The sequence below is a fragment of the Bos mutus genome, chromosome 5 (genome assembly GCF_027580195.1).
Source record: "Bos mutus isolate GX-2022 chromosome 5, NWIPB_WYAK_1.1, whole genome shotgun sequence".
Taxonomy (NCBI): Eukaryota; Metazoa; Chordata; class Mammalia; order Artiodactyla; family Bovidae; genus Bos; species Bos mutus.
In genome coordinates this window covers 13,807,692-13,830,844 of record NC_091621.1, presented here as the reverse complement: position 1 = coordinate 13,830,844, position 23,153 = coordinate 13,807,692, and the positions used below count along the sequence as shown (strand labels likewise).

At 48.7% G+C, this 23,153-nt stretch overlaps 1 protein-coding gene and 1 long non-coding RNA gene across 5 annotated transcripts in view; one reads left to right on the top strand and one right to left on the bottom strand.

Annotated features, from left to right (window-relative positions):
* ELK3 (ETS transcription factor ELK3) overlaps nucleotides 1-23,153 on the top strand; it is a 69,860-nt gene that overhangs the window by 26,162 nt on the left and 20,545 nt on the right. For all 4 annotated transcript variants that reach the window (XM_070370328.1, XM_070370327.1, XM_005898410.3 and 1 more), the window contains exon 2: nucleotides 1,799-2,007. In XM_070370328.1, the coding sequence (XP_070226429.1) occupies nucleotides 1,801-2,007 (207 nt within the window). In that variant the 5' untranslated portion in view covers nucleotides 1,799-1,800. The remainder of the gene's footprint in view (nucleotides 1-1,798; nucleotides 2,008-23,153) is intronic.
* LOC138987901 (uncharacterized) lies at nucleotides 19,045-22,248 on the bottom strand. The gene is made up of 3 exons (XR_011464167.1): nucleotides 21,717-22,248; nucleotides 20,726-20,928; nucleotides 19,045-19,820 (listed from the first exon to the last, which is right to left on the bottom strand). It is a non-coding gene; the product is annotated as an uncharacterized lncRNA (long non-coding RNA).

Below are 23,153 nucleotides of genomic sequence, written 5' to 3'. Positions count from 1 at the left end.
CATGAGATACAAAAGGCTGTTTTGATCCAACAAGGAGGTGATTTATTGTCTTACGGACTGAGTGGCCATTGTGGTGAAGATTGATTTCTGAAAAGAATATCTCCTTTAAAGAGCCGTGAATAAAAAATGCCCTATGGGTATTTGAAGAACATTGCTATTCTGTTTCTCTTTAACCGAGAAACCCATGTTGCTCAGAGAAACAGTAAAATGTGTTCTTTTGGCTGAACACATGAAAGGAAATAAGGAAATAAATACTTACTGGAAAGCTAGGTATTTTTCACATGGATCCCCGTGTGGAAAGGGAAAAAAATGATTCGTCAGTCTGAAAGCTGCCCCTTTAAGAGAAATGCAAGCGAGGAGGTGTGGAACTGACAAAAATATTGGTACAGATAAGTGTCCCTAAGGCTGTTACTCTGGCTTCTGGGTCTCCCGAGTCGTGTGTTTCTCACCGCTCCCTTGTTCCTGTCACCCTGGCTGCCTCCTGGGGCTTCAGTGTTTCCTCTTTGCATCACGGCATGATCCCTACTTCTCTCTGGCTTTGTCCCCACCTCACAACTGGCCTTCAAAGCTTCTGTGTGTGCCAGAAGCCAGTTTTCCACCCTCTGGCCATCCTGGGCTTCCTCATTCCAGCATCTTTCCCAGATCAAAACCCAGGGCACTTCACGTGTCCAGTCATGAGGGTTGAGCTATGATGAAGCTCTTGAGACCAGCCTAACCGCCTCTCCTTTCCTAATGTGCAATTGTTGATGAGACAAATGGGCATTGTTGTTATTTTTACAGTCAGTATCCATTGCCATGAAAGTCTTCAAATGTCTGAAGTTGGGAAATGCCTGGGAGAGGGGAAAAATTTCCTTGAGAAGGTCCCATATGAACTGGGTAGTGATGGATGAGTAGGATTTCACCAAGCTCCAAAGCTGAGGAACAGCATTTTAGTCAGAAGGAACAGCATTTACAAAGTCCTCAACAGAGTCAAGGGGAAAAGATAACATTTTATAGGCTTCCTTCTCATAGTGAAGAAAAGAATGCATTTCCCATCTCTGTGCTTGTGACAATGGTGGGTTTTTTTGGGGGGGTGCTGTGTGGGGTCTTATTTACCACCTGTGGGATCTTTAGTTGTGGCATGCGAACTCTTAGCTGTGGCAGGTGAGATCTAGTTCCCTGACCGGGGATTGAACCCAGACCTCCTGCACTGGGAGCACAGAATCTAAGACCACCAGGGAAGTCCCACAAAAGGTGTTTCTATCTGCAACGTGACAAGTGCCTGAGAAAGAGACAATTCCTCGGGTCTTTAAGCATGTATCAGTCGGGCATTGGGCTGCGTTATCAGAGCACTGGGAATACAGAAAGAAGCTCCTCATGCAGTCACACCTATTGGCATACCCCTGGCCCCTACGTAACCACACTTAGCGGCTCCAGTGTTACATCCAGGTAACAGCCTAGAGGCTGACCAGCGAGGGAGCTGATAGGATGAATGGGTCCAGACACCATGTGCATTGTATGGGCAATCGTTTGTATGAGGACTGATTCCAGGAAGGGGCAATCTGTTAATCATTTTTTTCATATCATTCCCAGTGTAACCCTGTCCCCTGTGGGGATGTGTGTGGCAAATACCAGGGTCACAGGGCTTCCCTGTATTTCTGAGTCGTGGCTGTTTTGCAGACATGCAGCCAGATATGATTCAGAGTGGCCGGTTGGGATGGAAATGAAGGCACTTGAGGTTCGCTGGGGTCGGGGGTGGTGCTGAGGTGGCCCCCTCCCCAGCCTTGGCAGCTGCACTGACGCGGCCCTCCCTCCCCAGGTATGGAGAGTGCAATCACGCTGTGGCAGTTCCTGTTGCAGTTACTGCTGGACCAGAAACATGAGCACCTGATCTGCTGGACTTCCAACGATGGTGAATTCAAGCTCCTCAAAGCAGAAGAAGTGGCCAAGCTGTGGGGACTCCGGAAAAACAAAACAAACATGAACTATGACAAGCTGAGCAGAGCCCTGCGATACTATTATGACAAGGTAAACCTCGGCCGTTTCGGGAGGCTGTCACGGGGAGGGAGCGACCCTCACAGTCCCCTGAGGACAGCGGAAAATAGTGTACAGTGTGTGTGTGCGCGCATGTGCGTGCTCAGTCATGTCCAACTCTTTGTGACCCAGTGCAGTAGTAGCCCACCAGGCTCCTCTGTCCATGGGATTTTCCAGGCAGGAATATTGGAGTGGGTTGCCATTTCCTTCTCCAGGGAGTGTACCATGAAGGGCATCAGATAGGGGCTGTTGATGCAAGTTTGGTTGCTGTTTAAGAAAGGCTGGGCTGTAGGGATTTTTTTTCTGGCAGCCCTTTAGGTGATGGTGTTTTTGTTGTTTAGTCTGATGAGTTGTGTACAACTCTTTCTCGGCCCCATGGAATGTAGCCTGCCAGGCTCCTTTGTCCATGGGATTTCCAGGCAAGAATACTGGAGTGGGTTGTCATTCCTTCTCGAAGGGACCTTTCCGACCCAGGGATTGAACCTGCATCTCCTGCATTGGCAGGCGAGTTCTTTATCACTTAGCCACCAGGGAGGTCTACCGTTTAGGTGTGACCGTGGGTCAAATTTTGTTGCCTCTGCGTTTTCTTTGGTGGTTGCTGCAAAAATTTGCTCACAACAGAAATTAGGTGCAGGGAGGTTCTGTGGCCTCCGTCACAGGTAGAGTGACAGAATGAATGTGACAATCGAGAAAGTCTGTTTATCCGGTCTGGTTTGTGAATCACTCAAACAGGCTTTTCCAGGGTGGGGAGGGGATGGTACCTGGGGCAAGCTATTTAACATTTGGGTGCCTGCTGTCCTCATTTATAAAATGGGGCTCAAATAGTGTGGGCTCAGGACTCTGTGCAGAACTAAACAAGCAAACACATGTGGAACACTTAGAATAATGCTTGGTACTCAGGGATCATGACTTCATGGGAAACCTCCCTAATTAAAAGCAAAACCATTCTCATGTTTAAGTCCCGGAAATAAGTCGGAGTGCTCTATTAATGATAACACAGCATAGTTTCCAAAGCCTGGACAGTCGGAGTGAGCTGTAATGCGTTTCTGGAAAAGCAATTGATGTGACTGCTGGGGCAAAATTATTGCTCTTGAGGGGTAATCATTTCAGGCCTGTAATTGTTGACCGTTTCTGTGTGGAGCTATTGTTGCTGAATATTTAGCCTCATAGACATAAAGATTTGGAGTCCTAATAAGGGTAAGCTTTTGTTCCGGTTTTACTATTCATGTTGAAAGGTGAATTAAAAACTGATTTAAATATTAGTTCCTGAACTATCTTTAGTGCCTTCCTCCTGCCAACCTCTTTGGAATTCAAGACAGAAGGATTACACATTTCAGGAAGTGGCGGCATCGTTAATTATAAAGTGTTCCTTTATATGATCGTAATTGCATATGATTATGTCATTGAAATGTTAAAGGTGCTTCCCTTTAATGTAGCAATTAATTAATGCCAGCTTAATGCAGAGTCCTACCAAGATGTAAAAAGCACTTCTCACAAATGGCACTGTCTGAAAGCCTCACAGATGGTTTATTGTTTTGCCTTTTTCCCAGGTTCTAAGTCACACAGTGAAAATTGGGGCCCTCTGAAGGAAAACTGTCATCTTGCTGGCTGGCAGAATGCCTAAGAGCGTGACTTTGAGACTGACAAAAAAAAAAAAGTAATTTTATAGTTTTAAATCAAGGTGTCACAGAAAAGGGGTTTGGTGTCTGTGACTCGGTTTCCCCTTTTTCACATGGCCCAGGCATTGGGACGGAGGACTGTGGGATTTCAGCCCAAAGAGAGATCAGAGGATTAAGGTGACTTCCTCAAGAGACAGGCCAAGTCATGCAGTTCAGTCTACATCTGATCTCCCTTGGGCAGATTTTTAAATCTCTGGGGAAAGCAATTTCAGATTCTACAGTCACCCTGAACGTTTTGTACAGCCTGGTCTCCACACCCCCTGAGACTGTCCTGCGGGCGTCTCTCCCTTTACAGGTAAAGACGTGGGCCTTTGATGGGAAACCTTGCCCACAGTCCTGCAGCCAGAGAGCGGTAGAGCCAGGGTGCCCACGCTCCTGACCGGAAGGCACACGCCCTGCCTTCTGAACCATTTGTTTCCTGTGCCTCTGAGCACCTGACTTCCAGGTAGGCAGTCAGACAGCACAAAGGGTATCACAGCCTTAGACGTTTTTGTTTTTATCAAGCACCCCGGGCCCGAGTGGCCAGTGTGGCCTGCTCACCCCTGGTGTCCCTTTCCTCTCCTGCTGGGCTGAGCTAAGGCCTGGCCACGTGACCTTCGTGCTGCCAGCTAGCGCTGGCAGTGAGGGCCAGCGTGGCTCTTGTCCAGGTGTCCTGCCAGCTCAGCCGCCAGGAGAAGACGCCCTTCCTCCTTCCTCGGGAACATATACACCATATGTGTATGTGTGTGCGCTCGGCCGTTTGACTCTTTCTCTTGAGACCTGCAATGGTCATTAGACGCTGAATACAGGGCTGTTGGTTTTTTAATATAATTTTTTTTTAATTTTAAGTTATTTATTTGTTTTGGCCGTGCTGGATCTTCATCGTGGCATGTAGGCTTCTCTAGTTGCGGTGCGTGGGTTTGGTAGTTGCGCCAAGCAGGCTTAGTTGCCCCGAGGCATGTGGGCTCTTAGTTCCCCGACCAGTGATCGAACCCATGACCCCTGCATTGGAAGGTGGATTCTTAATCACTGAACCTCAAGGGGAGTCCTGACACCAGACACTAAATATAGTTTTAAGTGAAAAAAGGAGGGACAACATGGAGAAGACATGAAGAAGGGACGGGGGGCCTGAGTGAGTGAGGGGAGAGAAAGAACAGAAAGGGGGAAGAAAGGGGGAGAAGCAATGAAATAAGGGTGAAAAGTTGTATTTTACATTTTGTGATTAAGACTTTTTTCAGTTTTGTCAGTGTGACTCTAGGACTCTATGTATGAATTGAATGGTATGAAATTGCCAGCATCTAACTATTTTTGATCCACAAAAATGGCACTCTTACATGATCTGATCTCTCACCTGAGAGGTAGGTTCGAGGAAGGTCTTTGTGAATGTGGAGCCCCTGACCATATGGGCACCCTTGCTGTGCCCCGACCTGCACTGCATGTGCTTCTCATGGTCATGCAGCCCTCCTGTGACCCTGTCTGCCTTTCATGCCTTCCTCAGTCCCCTTCCTCCTTGTCCCCGCTCCCCCTCCTCCGCTTTCCCCTGACACTTGCCCAGAACCTGCTCTGCACGTGGCATACATTAGGTGACTCCCCACCTTGTCAGCTGCTGCTTTGTTCCTATTGTCTTTCCCCTTCTCTGCCAGCTAACATCTCTTCCCTGTTGAAACTGTACGTCCCTTGATTTGTCCTAATAGGCAAGTTTTCCTGCCAGAGTAAGCAGGCATGAGGACGTTATTGTTTTTATATGCTACATGTTACATTTTTAACCCATTCTAATAATATTTAGAAATGGGCAGAGGGAAAAAGTGGAAAATGTATGCAAAACTTTGCAGAAGACATCAGAGAACAATGTTTAGGCTAATGGGACCAGGTTGGAGCTGAGGCTCTTTAATCCTTTTTCCTCAAGAGAATGCCCTCAAGTCTCCCTACACACACTCCCCCCGCCAGCCCGCCCTTGGGCAGATTATCACAGTGAAAACTACAATAATAGCATTAACTCTGGGCTACATGGTTTGGATTTAAATCCAGCTCCATGACTAAGTGCTTGCCTAATTTCTCTTGGCTCAACTTTCTTTTCTGTAAAACGGGTATAAGAGTAGAGACTATGTCATAGGATTGTGGTAGGGATTAGCTAAGTTAACACATGGTTAGGGCTGAGCCTCTTGATGAGGGTGAAAGAGGACAGTGAAAAAGCTGGCTTAAAACTCAATGTTCAAAAAATGAAGGTCATGGTATCCGGTCCCATGACTTTGTGGCAAATAGATGGGAAACAATGGAAAAAGTAACAGACTTTATTTTCTTGGGCTCCAAAATCACTCCAGATGGTGACTGCAGCCATGAAATTAAAAACTGCTTGCTCCTTGGAAGAAAAGCCATGACAAACCTAGACAGTGTATCAAAAAGCAGAGACATTACTTTGCCGACAAAGGTCCGTCTAGTCAAAGCTATGGTTTTTCCAGTAGACATGTATGGATGTGGGAATTGAACCATAAAAAAGGCTGAGCACTGAAAAATTGATTCCTTTGAACTGTGGTGTCGGAGAAGACTCTTGAGAGTCCCTTGGACTGCAAGAACATCAAACCAGTCAATCCTAAAGGAAATCAGTCCTGAATATTCATTAAAAGGACTGATGGCTGAAGCTGAAGCTCTAATACTTTGGCCACCTGATGCGAAGAGCCGACTCATTAGAAAAGACCCTGATGTTGAGAAAGATTGAAGGCAGGAAGAGACGGGGACGACAGAGGATGAGATGGTTGGAAGGCATCACTGACTGGATGGACAGGAGTTTGAGCAAGCTCCAGGAGTTGGTGAAGGACAGGGAAGTCCGCCATGCTGTAGTTCATGGGGTTGCAAAGAGTCGGACGCGACTGAGCAAATGGATGGCAACAACAGGGCTAAGAACAGCACCCAAGCGTGTTCAGTGCTGCCAAGTGCTAAGCCACAATAATAATGCAGAGGCTAGTTCCCTGAGCACTTACTTGAACAATTCAGGCAGGTGTCAAGAAGGAAGTTAGGACTTTGTGCCAGCGTCCTGCACCAGCACACTCTGGGGTGGGGTGGGGGGATCGTGCATGTCCTGGGTGTTACAGCTCTTCTTACTCATGCTAAGAAATGCTTTGTGCTGTTTTTTTTTTTTTAATTATTTATTTATTTATTTTGGCTCTGTCGGGTCTTAGTTGTGACACGTGGATCTTTGTTGCTGCGTGTGCTCTCTAGTTATGGTGTGCAGACTTAGTTGCCTCTCAGCGTGTGGCATCTTAGTTCCCCAACCAGGGATAGATTCTTAACCACTTAGACCGCCAGGGAAGTCCCTGTGGTGCTTTTTAATATATATTTTGGCTGATTTGAAAATTAAGCTTGCAAAGATGCTTTCATATTTAAATGACACTTCCCTCCCCTCCTAATCAGACACTTCCCCGTGCTTCCCCTGGTGGGGCGAGCCTCCCCCTCCTCGTGCTCCCTTTGGGGTCAGTGCCATCCTGGTAGAGTCCTAGTGTCTCCATCCCTGTGTCTCGGATCCCTGATGGGGAAGTGGGCACTGAAAAGCACCTTCCTCCCTGGATTGTGTGAGGCACACGTGTGACTGTGTGCTCAGCACCTGGTGGTTGTTCAGTTGCTCCGTCGTGTCCGACTCTTTCTGACCCCATCTGACTCCTTCCGACCCCATGGACTGCAGCACACTGGGCTTCCCTGTCCTTCACCATCTCCTGGAGCTTGCTCAAACTCAGGTCCATTGAGTCAGTGATGCCAACCATCTCATTCTCTGTCGTACCCTTCTCCTGCCCTCAATCTTTCCCAGCATCAGGGTCTTTTCCAATGAGTCGGTTGTTCGCATCAGGTGGCCAAAATACTGGCGTTTCCACATCAGTCCTTGCAATGAGTATTGAGGGTTGACTTCCTTTAGGATTGGCTGGTTTGATCAGCACCTGGTAAGGACACATGATAAAAATGCCCATATTATCTGTGTTTTAAGACTTACTGCCCGGCGGTGCAGGCGTTTGTTTCTGTGACCACTCACAGAGCCATCTACACCACAGGCTCCTGGCTCACCCACTTCCGTCACTCTGGTGCTCTGCACAGGGTCTGGCACGTACCTGGGGCTCAGTAAGTATTGGAAGCAAATGAATGAGCAAACGGGTAACATAGTGAAGTGGCCTCCACCCAGATTCAAATCACTTCTATCGTGAAAGCTGACGCTAAATACGTGTCAGAAAAAAGTTACTGCCTTTTGGTTATTGTATTAATTATCTAGGGCTCCTATAACAATTTGCCAGTAAGTGGGGGGCTTAAAACTGCAGATATTTGTTCTACAGTTCTGGGGGCTAGAAGCTGAAGTCAGGGTGTCAGCAAGACCAGATTCCTTCTGAGACTTGGGGTAGAATCCTTTCTCACCTCTTCCCAGCTTCTGGTGGTGATTGTCAGTCCTTGGCATTCCTTGACTTGTAGCTCCAGTCTCTGACTCTGTCATCCCATGGCATTGCTCCCTGTGTCCAAATTTCCCTCTTAAAAGGACACTAGGTGTATTGAATTAGAGTTCACCCTCGATACCTCATCTTAACTTGCTCACCCCTGTGAAGTCACATCCACAGGTCCTGTAACTAAGCCTTCCCCTACCTTTTTGGGAGCACACTTCAACCCATATGATGTATATGATTTCTGACACTCCTGGGCTTGCATTTAGATTTTCACAGTTACGCACCAAAGGAGAGCTTTGGAGATTGTGGTTTGATTGATCGAATCCTAAAGGATCGTTGTTCCTGTGACATGTACAGCAGCTCGATTCAACTGCAGATGTGAAACTAGACTCTATGAACAGAACGTCACAGTGTGCTCACCGTGGACCAGGCACGGAGCTGGGTCCCCAGGGTGGAACGAAGGCCATGAAGATGAGCCCCACCTTAAAGGGTTTCAGAGTCTATGGAAATTCAGGGGTTCCATGCCCTGAAAGAGCAGAGGACTTTAATACAAGACACAGATTAGAAGAAAAACTTACTGATCCCAATGGCCCCAATCCTGGATTTGTAAAAAACACAGTATCTACAAAGCATAGTAAAAGAAGGTATGCCTATATAATTAGAACCACCCAGAAGCTATTCAAGAAGTGACTCAAAGCTCTGAATCCCAGGTTGGAAACACACAGGTCATGAGAGGACACCTGTGTCTGAGCCCATGAAGGGCAGACACCAGAGCGGACAGAGACCTACATGGGACGTTCAGTTCACGCCTGGGCATTTCACTGTCATCTCCTACCAAACAACTTGTTTTGCTGTCTTGCTGTGAGCCTCAGAGGTGGACTGGTTCATTGCATCAGAAGTTCTGATGGCTTACATTTTGGGGGTAGGGTTTTTTCTCTCAGGTGTAAACCGAGTCTTCCAGAAGGTACATCTACAGCCTAATGTAGACATAAGGATTTCTCACAGAGATTTTATTTATTAAATAGTTTAGCAACTCTTAATAACATCAGGCAGACTTGGTTTTAAAATCTCTTGTCCTGGGGTGGGGAAGAGAAGTATCTATACCCAGAACACACCTGTCTCTAGCCCTGATTACTGCTGGCACCCATGGGCCTAAGTGTGAGGGGCATGGGGAACCCCTGGGACTCACAGCATTTACTCCCTTCATGGACAACTTTTAGGTGGTTTCTAATTATACAGGCATACCTCGTTTTATTGCACTTTGCAGAAACTGCACTTCTTTATGAATTGAAAGTTTGTGGCAACCCTGTGTTGAATGAGTCTGGTAATTCTCATGGTATTTCAGACGTTTTTTATTAGTTTTATGTTTGTCATAGTGATCTGTGATCAGTGATCTTTGATGTTACTGTTTCAAGAAGATTGACTTGCTCAGATGATGGTTAGCCTTTGTTTTAATCAATAAAATATTTTAAACGTATGTATGTTGTTTGTTCAGATATAATGCTGTTGCACACTTAACAGACTACAGTATAGTATAAACATAGCTTTTATATGGACTGTGAAACCAAAAATACTGTGTCTCACTTTATTGCGATAGTTGTTTTAGTGTGATGGTCACTTTATTGATGGTGATCTGGGAAACCAAACCTGTGGTATCTCTTGAGATATGCCTGTACATCCTTCTCAAGTTGGCATGGTCGCTTTCTCTCACCTCTGCCTTTTCTTCTATGGTTAGACCATTCCTTTGAAAACATACCCCCTGCCCTTGAGTGGTTTAGCAGCTGCTCAGGGAGACAAACACGAAAACCAGTTATGATAGCAAAGTGCTGGCTTGGTCATGATTCTAGTATCTACCTTGCAGTAAAGTGTTAGTCATGTCCAACTCTGAGAGACCCCATGTACTGTAACCCACAAGCTCCTCCGTCCTTGGAATTCTCCAGGCAAGAATACTGGAATGGGTTGCCATGCCCTTCCCGGGGGTATCTTCCCAACCCAGGGATTGAACCCAGGTCTCCTGCATTGTAGGTGGATTCTTTACGATCTGATCCATCAGGGAAGCCTGTAAAGTCAGAGACAAAGCTGCCAGAGGTCCAGACATGGGACCCAGGTCTTGAGTAAGAACACATTTACCAGGCTGACAAAAGTAGCGAAGGGATACACTGAGGAAGGGACCAGCATGTGCAAAGACCGGGAGGTGTGGAAGAGTCTGAGTGTTTATTTAGGGAATGAAGGAGGGATGAGATGGCAAGAGTGAGTGGGGGATGAACTTGATGGTGAGGGCAGCGGAGACCCAGTACAGGACTGTCCGCGAGAGAGTGCCATGGTCAGGTTTGCATTTTAGAAATAAACATCTGTGTTTCCTGACTCTTCGTGACATCAGTGGTGTCTCAGTCTGACCCCATAGCCCCGATCTTTGTGGCTATCTGGTACCAGTCGATTGCTGTCTGCTGGCCGAGCTGGTGCTGTCCCACCTTCCACATCAGATCTCCATGCCTCCTCTAGAACTGACCGAGAGCGAGGGGGAGAGAAGGGACAGGGTGGCGTCTGCCTCTTGCATGCACCCGCCAACTGGCTTCTGCTTGAGGAAGCCCAAGCCATGACTCTCTGTGTAGCTGCAGAAGATCTGGAAGCTTACACGCTCTTTCATCCTTTTCTGTCCAACAGAGCTTTTTGTCCTTGTTGTTGTTGGCAGTGAACACTCATCCCAGGGGGAGGCTGAGAGCTCTGCCAGCTCCCTTCTCATCAGGAGATTGAAATAGTGATATGATGAAGACTCCTCCTGTCTCCACAGCAACCTCCCGGCTTAGCCTCACGATGTACTGAACGGTCTTAACTTAATTGGAAGGGTTTTTAGGGGAGAACAGTCAAGACAGAGTCACTGGCAACATATTCCTGGAAGCAGAATGCATCACCTTCTTAACTTAATTGGATAATTCATTTTAAATTGGGTATGCAATCACAACAGGAAAATGTTTGCATTAATAATACATATCTGAACCCAACTGCCTGCACCAAGAAACCTGGCCCGGGTGGAATTCTTTAATTTCTCCAAATAAATTTTATGAAAATTATGTGATGTATTGTCTGTCAGAGTGGAGAAAGAACAAAAGTCCAGCAAGCATTTGTGTCCTGGTACTTTCTAGAACACCTTTGTGGGTTGTGAAATTTCACAGAAGACCCGTCTATCTTGGACTCTGTTCGGGGGTCTTTTGTGTTTCAGACAGTCCTGTGTGCTCAGCCCTGGGTCTGAGTATTGAGGGCCGGGCGTGTTTCATTGGACGTCTTTTTTTTTCTCTCGATTACTGTCAGTCGCTTGCATGGTTAAAAGTACAACAGATGGCAACTGGGTTTTGCCTGGGGGCCGCGGGGATGACCAGGGCCTCTCTGCAAGCTTTTGGGCCGGGATGCTGCCTGGAAACCTGTGAGGTAGCTGCTGGCCTCGTGGAGGGCTTCCAGCCTGGCCCCCATTGCCCTGGGAGGGAGCAGCTGGCGTGAGGGAGCCGACCTGCTGGGGGGACCCTGGGGGTTGATTAGGGGTGCCGCCTGTCTTGCACAAACTTCCAAGCCAGCTTCCCCTTTGGCACTCAGTGTTCCCCCAAATAGGGCCGTTGCTAAGAAACACCTAGAGTCTTGGGAGTCACTTCAACACTGTGCTGACGAGGCTGCAGCGCTTGGCAGCTTGGCCAAATCCACTGACGTCAGGCCATTGCCCAAGCCCACACCAGCTTGCCGGCATGAGCCTTCCTGATTCTGGGCTTCTCATGGCAGGAAAATTGAGTGGTTGTGGAGATAAACTGACAAAAACCCTTGTGCTCATATCACACCGCCCACCACCCACCCACTGGGCCCAGCTGCTCCCCTGAGCCGCCTCCTTCCCATCTCCTTTGGGCTTCGGCGGCAGTTTATCTCAGTTCCTACCCCACATTTGTGACAGAATCAGGGAAGGCTCACATGTATGGAGCCTCTGTTTTGAGCTAGGCCCTGTTTAGAAACTCATTTCCCTGCATGTGAAATGCCCATTGGCTCTGTCGGCAGTGGACCCATTTTAGAGATGGTGATACTGAATCTCAGCGAGGTTAATAACAGATTCAAGATGTAACAACTGCTGAGCAGCAGAGCTTTCTACCTAGGAGTCTCAACCCCAAGGCCCGTGCTCAGGACTGGAAAGCTGGAGGGTCACACAGCTGCAGGGCCAAGAACTCAAACTTGAATCCGGTATTCCTAATATTGTTGATTGCCCCAGGCAGGCAGGGAGAGGGGCATCACCTCCAGTGTTGGTTGTTTGAAACGACGATGGAAGAACTGCTGGCATTGTCCTCCGAGCCTGCTGAACACATGAGGTGGTGGTTCTGGACACCCCAGAACACCCTGCCCTTCCTGTGTGTCCAGATGATGCTTCCTAAAGAATGCCAGATCGGGGACTTCCCTGGTGGTCCAGACTCTGTACTTCCAATGCAGGGGGCATGGGTTTGATGCCCAGTCAGGGAACTAAGATCCCACATGACACCTGGCGCAAACACTAGAAACAAAAAACTTACCTATTAAATAAAAAAGGCCAGATCAGAGCATGGCACCCCTCTGCTTGTGCACCTGCCTGGCTCCCTGTGGCCTCCAGGAAAGGTTCCAAGCTCTCTACTCCACTGGCCCCAGCCCGACTTGCCTTGCTGCACTGCCCCAGCCCCAGCCCCTTGTCCAGACTGCACATGTGCCTGCACTCCCACTCTGCCTCTCCTGCCGGGCCCCGGTCATCCTCCAGCTCCTGTTTGTGTCACCTCCTCCTGCTGATGTGGACACTTGGCGATGTCTCCTCTGCTCTGTGTTCCTGCCTCACTGACTGGGAGCTGGCCTTCCTTAGTACTCTCAGCATCTACAGCGCAGTGCTATGCTCAGTCGTATCTGATTGTGCAACCCCATGGACTGTAGCCCACCAGGCTACTCTGTCCGTGGGATTCTCCAGGCAAGAACACTGGAGTGGGTTGCCATTTCCTCCTCCAGGGGGTCTTCCCGACCCAGGGATTGAACCCACATCTTCTGCGTTGGCAGGCAGGTTCTTTTGCCAGAGCCACTTGGGAGCTGGGACCGCATGAACGCAGGATGGAGAGAACGATGAGCGAGCACCAAGACAAAGCATCAAGGGAAATCCACCCTCTTGGAATGTCAGTGCTGGAAGGGACCTAACATCCCCTCCTACCGTGCCTGCTCCTCATTTACCACGTGAAGACCCGAGAGTGGAAGCGAAGTTTCAGGAAAATCGGTGGCAAAGCCAGAATGAGACGATAACATGCTCCCAGACCACCTGTGGTCCCCGACCCCCGCCCCCTCCAGCCACCTGCCAGTGCTGGCAGCGGCTGCTCAAATTGAGGTCACTGCCAACAACTCCCCCACCCACGGGGGAAAGAGGGGAGCAGTTCTGCATTTTATTTTATTAACATTCCGGAGGCCTTTTAATAAAAATACCCTTGAGTGTTGAAAGGGGGCCAGTGGGAGACAAGACTCCCTGTCCAATGAGAAGCAGCTGCGAGCCCAGAGGGGGTGAGAGGATGCCCTTAATGTCACGAGGTCTGGCTCCCCCCACCACCCAGTGGGGCAGCAAGAGTTTCTTGAGCAGCAGTGCCAGGAGGATTTGGAAGGGCAGTTCGCCCGACGGCTTCACAGTGCCAGAGAGTAAAGAGATCTCATCCTAAACCACATGGAAACCTCCGCCGGGAGTCAGTTAGCTCCGAGACAGAGTTGGAGCCCTTTATTGGCAGCACGTTATTCTTAGAAGTTGCAAGTGGGGGTGGACGTGTGCGCGCTTGTGTGCAGGGTGCACTCCGGGCTTCCACAATGCACCCACGGCGGCCCAGGCTGCACCCGCCTGCGTGCCCTCGGCAACATGATGGCCCGAAGGCCAGCCGAGCTCTGGGAAGGAAAGGCCAGGCCTCTCCACCCTGCTGGACAGAGACATTAAGATAGGAGAGGATATTTCCTTGGGCTGCTGTGACAAATTAACACACAAGTTGGTGGCTCAAAACAATAGAAGTGTATTCCCTACAAGTTGTGGAGGTCAGAAGTGTGAAGCTGAGGTGTCAGCAGCACCGGGCTCCCTCTGAAGGCCTTAGGGGAACCTCCTTCCTTGCCGTTTCCAGCTTCTAGGGCCCCTGGAAATCCTTGCTTCCTAACTTGTAGCTGCATCCTCCAATCCTTTCCCCTGCCTTCCCCTGGCCTTCCTCCTTGTGTGTGTCTCTGGATCTTTCCTTTTCTCGTAGGGACGCAGTCACTGAATTCAGTGCTCACGTTAACTCCAGGACGATCCCATCCTGACGTCCTTAGTTGATTACATGTGCCCTCCGTCCAGATAAGGTCTCATCTTGAGATTCTGAGTGGATGTGGACTTTATGGGTGGCAGGGAAGCTCTGTTCAACTCATGACCAAGGAGGACGACTGCCCCAGGGGAGGCAGTTCAGACTCGTGGGTTGGGTCTCAGGAGCCCTTTCGTAGCTGCTCTAGGGCAGACGGTGTGCGGTGAGCCTGCCCATAACAGGTTCCCAGCAGAGTCTGGTATGGCTGGCCAACCACTGTGTCCCCTCGGGTTCAGGTGGCAGGGGCTAGAGGAGGCAGGGGCTGCCACTACTGTCCGAGTAGCTGTCAGATGCTCCGAGGATGAGGACGGAGACCAGCTTCCTTTGCTTTGCTGTTCCTCAGAGCTGAGCAAGGAGCTTTTCATACAAATGCATCTTCAGTGTTTGCTTGTTATGGAGGAGGTACTTGGAGCATGACTCCTACAGTGAGTACTTGTTCTGATTTTGGAGAGAGGACAGTCAGTTTCTGTGTCGGGAAGGAGTGAGTCAGACCATGGTCTGGATGGAAACCCAAGACGAGGAGCTGAAGACCGGGTGTTGGCTGCGAAGCGGGGGGCCTGGAGAGTCCCCTTTGCTGCTTACTAGGTTGTGTACTCAGCTTCGAGCCCCAGACTCCTTATCTGTGAAATGGGTTTCAGAGTGCTGCGAGGGTCACATGAGACACTGTGTAAGCCTTCTGTGACTGCATGCCAAAGCACCCGTATAAGGAATTTTGACTACTTGAAGGCAGAATAAAATGAGAAGACAGTGTGATATAATGAGGATGCTATTCAATTAGATCATTGCTTGCTGGGCAACATTCCACCGGGTTAGCTCTCAGGCTAAAGACTTCGCCGAGTGAGGCACTGACATACATTGGCCTTTTAGAACAAACTGCCCTGTGAGAGATTTTTATTTCCCTTTTAGGAATGAACTAGGCATCTAGTTGGGGAAAGCAGCTATCTAATATATCTTCTTGTGACATCTTGAATTCGTCTGTATGATTTTCAAAGATACCACCGTCCTTTTGTTTTGAAGATTGTTTAAAATTCATTTTCCTAAATTCATGTAAAAAATGTTGCTCTGAGGATATCAACATTTTAGATTAAACGTGTTCCAGTTCATTGAATTGAGGTGAGCAAACTGAAGCTGGCAAAGTTTCGGTACCTTTTCAAGGTCCTAGTAAGTAGTGAAGCTGGGATTCGAACCCCGGGGCCGTTTGTCCCTGTGCTGGCTGCACTTTGTGTCTGGCCCATCCAGGCTCTGGGCCTGTCTCCTTGCGTGAGCACCTCTACCCGGGCCTGTGGATCCCAGGAGTTGTTGGGTGCTCTCTGTCCTCCCTCTGAGCCCTTTTGCTGCTCAGAGAGGGCCATAACCAGCCCATGTCTATGGACATCAGCTTCCTGTTATTTTCCCATCACTCGTGGGGGTTGGCTTCCCTGGTGGCTCAGACGGTAAAGAATCTGCCTGCAATGTGGGCTTCTGGGGTCCATCCTGCTGTGGGACAGCTGGGTCCCCAGTGCCTTCTACAAGGTGTCCCCTCAAAGCGGGCACCTCCTCTACCCTGAGGGTGGGCAGGGGCAGCTCCATCTGTAGTTACGGATCAGCCTCAGAAGGGCTGGCCAACCTCAGGAGGTGTTAGGCATGCGCTGGCTTCCTGAGCAAGGGGCTGGTTTTCCCAGGCTCGCCGCAGTTGTCCCGAGGCTTCTCTGGAATGCAGAGCCCGTGGTCCTGGAAGGCTGACTTGAGCAGCAACCTCGGAGTCGACTCAGCTGCTTTCTGGGAGAGGGTGTGCTGGTGGGACAGAGGAGGCTTCGTCTGGGCTCTGGACAGAAGCCGGTTCAGCTGCAGCTCCTCTAGTCACAAGCTGCGTCATCCTGGGCACCTAAGGTTTTTAGAGCCTGGTTGTTTCTCTGAGTTTGACAAGCAATACATAGGAAACATAATTCTTTTAATGTGAAAACACAGATTTAAAAAATACGAATCAGCGGTAATCCTACTTCTGTCAAATTTTATTATACATCTTCCAAGATTAATTTTTCTTATATATATGTGTGTGTGTGTATATATATAATTATTTTGGTTAAAATAGTGGAAGCATTTCAGGCCTGCTGCTTTTTACCTAATTTTTATTTTAAAGGGGCTTCCCTGGTGGCCCAGGCGGTAGGGAATCCACAATGCAGGAGACCTGGGTTCAATCCCTGGGTTGGGAAGCCCCTGGAGATGGGACCATCTATGCACTCCAGTATTCTTGCCTGGAGAATTCCATGGACAGAGGAGCCTGGCGGGCTACAGTCCATAGGGTTGCAAAGAGTTGGACTTGACTGTTAAAGACATGGGAAAATGCTAATGATGTATTGTCCTCTGAAAGAGCCCTGGGGGATTCCATTATAAGGTCCACCCAGTACTTTTTTTTAAAGAGGATTTAAAAATTTGTTTATTTATTTGGCTGCCCCTAGTCTTGGTTCCCTGACCAGGGATCCAGGGCTCCGAGCTGAATTCACAACCAGGGATCCAGTCCAGGCCCCCTGCATTGGGAGCGCAGAGTCTTAGTCCCTGGACCACCAGGGGAATCCCTCCACCCAGTATTTAACCTACCCCTGTGGATTGGGAAATTGGATATAACCTCACTTCCAACTAAGAGCCTCGACTTCTGCATCTTTAAAATGGGACCACAGTGCCCATCTTGCAAGGCAGCGGTGGGTGTGGAGCACGTGATTTATTCCTGAAATGCTCACTTCTTTCTTTTGCCCTTTCTGGCCACAGGTTCCTTTCATGTAGGATATCTATCTAGCCCAGCCAGACAGATGTCCCCCAAATAAATCCTTCCCATTTCCCCATCCCAGGATCTCATTGTCAGGCACTCAGGGCCAGTTGCTCGCATCACCCTCCCCAGGGGCCGAAGCCACGGTGGATGCTGTGCAGCTGGGCTGTTCCCTCCTGCCTGGGCAGTGCGTTTCCTGCCCTGAGAGGCATCAGGGAAAAGGGAGATGGGCTGGGGTTAGTGTTTGCACCAGGTGTCAGGCTGGGTATGCGGCATCTCTGCCGAAGCTGAGGGGCCTTCTGACAGGACACAGATTGCGCGATCGCTCCCATCCTCTGCCCTCCTCAGGCTGGTCTTTCTGCCCACCACCCCCCACCCCCCAGACCCGAATCAAGAGGCGGGTGTGAGGTTTTATTCACAGTGCACTCAAGTGCTGGCCACTCGAGGTGTGATGGACTGAAGCCTAGAGTTTCCTCCTTGTCTGAACCCAACTAAATAGAACTTCCTGCTTCTCTTCCTTGGTCGAGATATGTAAACTAGGTGGGTTTCTGTCTGCCAGATGATCCACCTGTCACCCAGATCTATGAGAATAAGCACAGCCTTCTAAGATGTTTAATTTTGACTCTTCAGTTGTTATTAGAGCAGATTGAGGGTGGATTTTTCGTTTTGTTTTGTTTTGCTTCAATGGGAGTGTAAAAATCAAAACAGTAAGAGCCGGTATATATTGTGGGCTTATCATGTGCATTCTGCAAGCTTTATGTGGATTACACATTCAGTCCCATAAGGTGGGTGGTAGGTTGGTCCCCATTTCATAGATGTGGAAACTGAGGCGCACAGCTGATGAGAGAGAGGGGTAGCATTTGACCTCAGGCTGTGACTCTGGAACACTCTTTGTCACCCCAGTGGCAGCGCTTGTGACAAGGTCAAGAATTTATGGAACGATCCACCACTCTGTTGTCTGTAGCCCTGCTGCTGGTGTTGGGTTCAGAAAAGGACAGTTACGTGTTATGCTGCTGCTGAGTCGCTTCAGTCGTGTCCGACTCTGTGCGACCCCATAGACGGCGTGTTATGAGCCTCAGACACTTCTCTGTGTTGAGAACAAGATAGGAAAGTTGTGAAATCAGGGGGCAGGGGTCCTGCAGTCCCTGGGAACCCTGAAATGGGAGAGGAGCAAGAGAGCTCCAGCCCTGCTGATGGGGAGCTCAGAGCTGGACCGGCTCCTCCTGGGGGAAGGGCAGTGCTGGAAAGGAATGTGAGCTGGGTAAGAAGTCTGAGTGCTGGAAAGCCCCACGCATGACTCTTATGTCAGAATTGGGGTGCCAAGCCAGAGCCCACACACGCAGCAGGTATTTGCTGGGGACTTAGATAAGGAGAATTACAGTTTAGTAAGCTCTTAACAGGGTGGCTCAGTGGTAAAGAATCCGCCTGCAGTGCAGGAGACTCAGGTTCAATCCCTGGTCTGGGAAGATCCCCTGGGGAAGGAAATGGCAACCCACTCTAGTATTCTTGCCCGGGAACTCCCATGTACAGAGGAGCCTGGCAGGCTACAATCCATGGATCACAGAGTCAGACATGACTTAGCGACTAAACAGCAAACTCTCACTGAAGGTATGAAGTTGTGGGGCCTTGCATATAGCTCCCAGTGTCTGTCTGGGAGTTTTCCAATAAAAAATGCCAGCAAAAAGCACATGCCAATACATATATGCAATGCTTCATATGGAGCTTTAACCAGCCTGGGGATTAGCTACAGAAAATTGTGTCTGTCATGGGGTTCCTGTCATTCGGCTTCCTGCCTGGGTTTGTTCTATCCACAGTGAGAGTCATTCATTCAATAAATGTGTAATGAACTTAATATTATCCTTCATAACATCAAAATGAAGAAGGTAAACTTCCACAAACATCTCTTTATTACCCTGTAATTTTTTAAAAAATTATGGAACTTAATAAACATACGTCTGAGTTCTCCACTCTAGGGGATTATTTACACAAATTCCTTCTTCTTCAGTGGGAGGAGCAGGCAGAGTTGGGCATGAGGGTACATATTTGAACACACCCATGGACACACCTATTTGTGTAAGTAAGCCTGGAACCTGTCAGGGCAGCAGGCAGTGCTGAGGGAAGTGGAAATGGGACTTACTCTCTCAGCATCATCCATGTTGTTAGGGTGAAGTAACCTAGGGAGGCTCTCACAGGACCAGGGGTGGCTGGTGCTTCTGGAAGGATTTCTTTGCACAAGGCGACCATGGTGCTGACCCAGATGGACTGCTTGCCCTGTAGGCTCCTACAGTCTTAAAAACACCCACTGGGCAGTGGCGATGAAGGGAGTGGTTTGGAGACCTGAGCTTCTACTTCTGCTGGAACTGCCTCTTGGGGTGTACTGGATGAATGTCGCTTTTCCCCTTTGCTGAAGCTGGTCCCGTCCTTGCCGCCTGTAACCTCACACAGAATGTCAGGTCAGGAGTCCTCCTTGGTTGTGAATGCATATTTGATGGGAAGTTACAAGTGGAGGCTGGTCCCCTACACGTGGAGGGAAGCAGATGTGTGCAACTGTTGCTCTGAAACCGCGCTTGGGAGAGTCACTCAGCCCCGCTGGACACAGACAGCGTTTGTCAGGTTACCAGGCAACCGTCAGCAACAAATACTTGTGAGCCTGGGAGGAAGGGGTGGAAAAAACAGACTTCTAAATATTCTCATCACTTTTCATAATAAGAGCCCATACCCAAGTGCTCTCATGTTCTGGGCTGTGTCAGTTAGCCCAAGTCTTATGTCACCTTCTGTTCTGACCAGGGGCTCTGGGGTCTGATCCCCAAGTACGTGCTTGTGATTGGGGATGATTTATAGTCTCTGAGCCTCAGTTTGCCCATCGCTAAAATGGGAGTAATAACAGTTCCACTTTTTCAGAGGATTCAAGGACTTGAGGGTGGTCAAGTTCTTAGTACACAGCCTGACACCTAATAGTCAGCAAATACTATCTAGTGTTATTTTCCTATACTGTGTGTTTTCTCAGCAAGCCCCTCCCAGGCTATACTCATGCAAGGAAACTTTGCTTTGGAGACTTACAGAAAGATCTTCAGACGCACATGCCACTGACACCATCCTGGGGTCTGTGCTGAAGTCACGTTACAAAGGGGCTGTCAGTTCACCTGCCAGGCATGCACCTTCTCCCAGTCTGCCCACCCACCTGGATCACTGGCCTTGAACATCTTGGTCGGGGGCTTTCCTTACAGGTTCTCCTGTTAGCAGACATCTCCAGCGTGGAGTTGGGTTCCTAAACAGCTGGCCTGCAGGCTCTGCCTTCCTTCACACATCCCACCCTCCCCTCTTTCTGCCTCGGTCCCTTTCAAGCCTTCTATCCTTGCAGAGGTTTCAAATTGTCCAGGTAGCGAGATCGAATCCATCTTTCCTGTTAGTTTCTAGAGAAGCAAGACCCAGCCTGGTTCTTTCCAGAAACTGTTTCTTTCTCCTTTGGTCAGCTCCTTTTATCATCTCCATATCCCTGTCCCCGTGTCGCCTTTCCCTAAAAAGCCCTCTCGGTGTCCAGCTGGTTTTCCTCACCAAGGCAGCAGCTACTGAAGGGCTCTGACTGCTTCAGCTGAGTTCAGTGGCCTGTGCAGTATCTCTGTCTTTCTGTTCAGAGTGGGGTTTAGCAGGTCATGGCAGCTGCCATCCAGCCATCAAACGTTCCCACCATCTTCCCTTTAGGCATGCCAAAATTCTTCAAATTCCTTATGTTCTGGATGGACCTCGAGGGCATCATGCTAAGTGAAATAAGTCAGAGAAAGACAAATACTGAATGATCTCACTTATATGTGGAATCCACAAAAGCTGAACTCAAAAGCACAGAGTAGCTTGATGGTTACCAGGGGGCTGGGGTGGGGAACCAGGTAGATGCGGGTCATCGGGTACCAATTTCTAGCAGTGAGATGAGTAAATCTGGGGGACCTAATGTAGAGCGTGCTGACTAGAGTTAACAGTACTGTAATGTATAATGACAGTTGCTGAGAGATCTTAAATCTGCTGACGACAAAATGGTCATTATGTGGGTGAAGGATGTATCAACTAACCTTATAGTGGTAAATGTTTTGTGATATATACATGTGTGTGTGTGTGTGTGTGTGTATCAAATCATCGCATTATACACCTTAAATTTACACAACGTTCTACGTCAGTTATATCTCAGTCAAGCTGGGGGGAAAAGATTCATGTTTTTTTTTTTTTAAAAACAGTTTTATTGAAGTATTAGTCACATACTATCTAATTCACCTGTTTAAGGCATATCAGTCATGCCTTTGAGCCTATGTACAGAGTTGTACATCCATCACCATGATCAACTTTAGAACATTTTCACTACCCACCATCCCCCGCAAATACCTGATTTTTTAACTAGCACCCCTAAGTGCCTCCATCCCACCTAGTCACCCCTTAGGAGATGACTCATCTATTTCTATCTCTATAGATTTGCCTATTCTGGACATTTTATATAAATAGATCCCATCGTGAAATATGTGGCCTTTGAATCTGGCTTCTTTCACTTAGCAGAACTCACTTGAATGCATCCATGTTGTAGCGTGTGACAGCGCTTCACTCCTTTTCATGGATGGATGACACTCTATCTTATGGCTGCTGCTGCTGCTGCTAAGTCGCTTCAGTTGAGTCCGACTCTGCGATCCCATAGACGGCAGCCCACCAGGCTGCCCCGTCCCTGGGATTCTCCAGGCAAGAACACTGGAGTGGGTTGCCATTTCCTTCTCCAATGCATGAAAGTGAAAAGTGAAAGTGAAGTCGCTCAGTCGTGTCCGACTCTTAGCGACCCCATGGACTGCAGCCCACCAGGCTCCTCCGTCCATGGGATTTTCCAGGCAAGAGTACTGGAGTGGGGTGCCACTGCCTTCTCCGATCTTATGACTAGCCACTATTTTATTTCTCAGTTAACCATCATGTGGATTGTTCCTTACTCCTTGAGTTCTTTTTTTGTTTAATTAAAAACACTTTTTTGGCTGTGCTGGGGCTTTGCTGCTGCACACAGGCTTCCTCTAGTTGCGGTGGGTGGGGGCTACTCTAGTTGCGGTGAGCAGGCCTCTCACTGTGGTGGCTTCCCTCATGGTGGTACACAGGCCCTAGAGGGAGGGCTCGGTGGTTGCTGCTCGTGGGCTCTAGACACACAGGCGCAGTAATTGTGGCCCATGGGCTTTGTTGCCCCACAACGTGTGGGATCTTCCCAGACTAGGGATCGAGCCTGTGTCTCCTGCATTAACAGGCGGATTCTTAACCACTGGACCACCAAGGAAGTCCCCTTACGTTCTTTTTAACACATCAAGGCCCAGCTCTCTCTCTGAGTTTGCCTTTCAATTTCCAACTACGTTTATCATTTTTGTCACAGCCCCCCATGACTTCTTGGTTTACTTGTGAGTGTAATCCCCATTCAGACATTATGTTCTGAACACCCATAATAAAATTAAAGGTTGGTTCTGTTAAAGAATTTATAAGACCTGCCAGAAGAAAGGATTCAGCCCATACAGTTTCTCTTTTCTTCTATGTAATTATCTAGGCTCTAATGATTCACTGAATTTAGATGAGTGTTCAACCTGGCCGAGAATAAAAGGAAGTTTTGCCCCAGGGAGAAAAATATTATGAGTGAGAAGCAAAAATACCTTAGAATTCTAGCAGAGGAACACACCAGGCAAGATGCTTTCTTTCCATATCTATGGGTCAGGTGGCACTAATGACACCCTTATTTAACCCTTTCCTGGTTGGGAACGGATTTCTCCTGGGTGAGTTGTATACCCAGGCCTGGTGTGTCACCTGCAGAGATGCTGCCCATTAGGCCCAGGGGCTTTAGGTTTATCAGATCTCTCTGAAGTTTCTGAAGGTGGTTTTCAGCTGTGCTAGTGTTAAGTGTGAGAAAGAGGTCAGATGGAATCAAAGGGAGCAGGCCAGGGTCCCAGGCACTGGAACTGCCCAGCTTTGAATCTCATGTACTCAG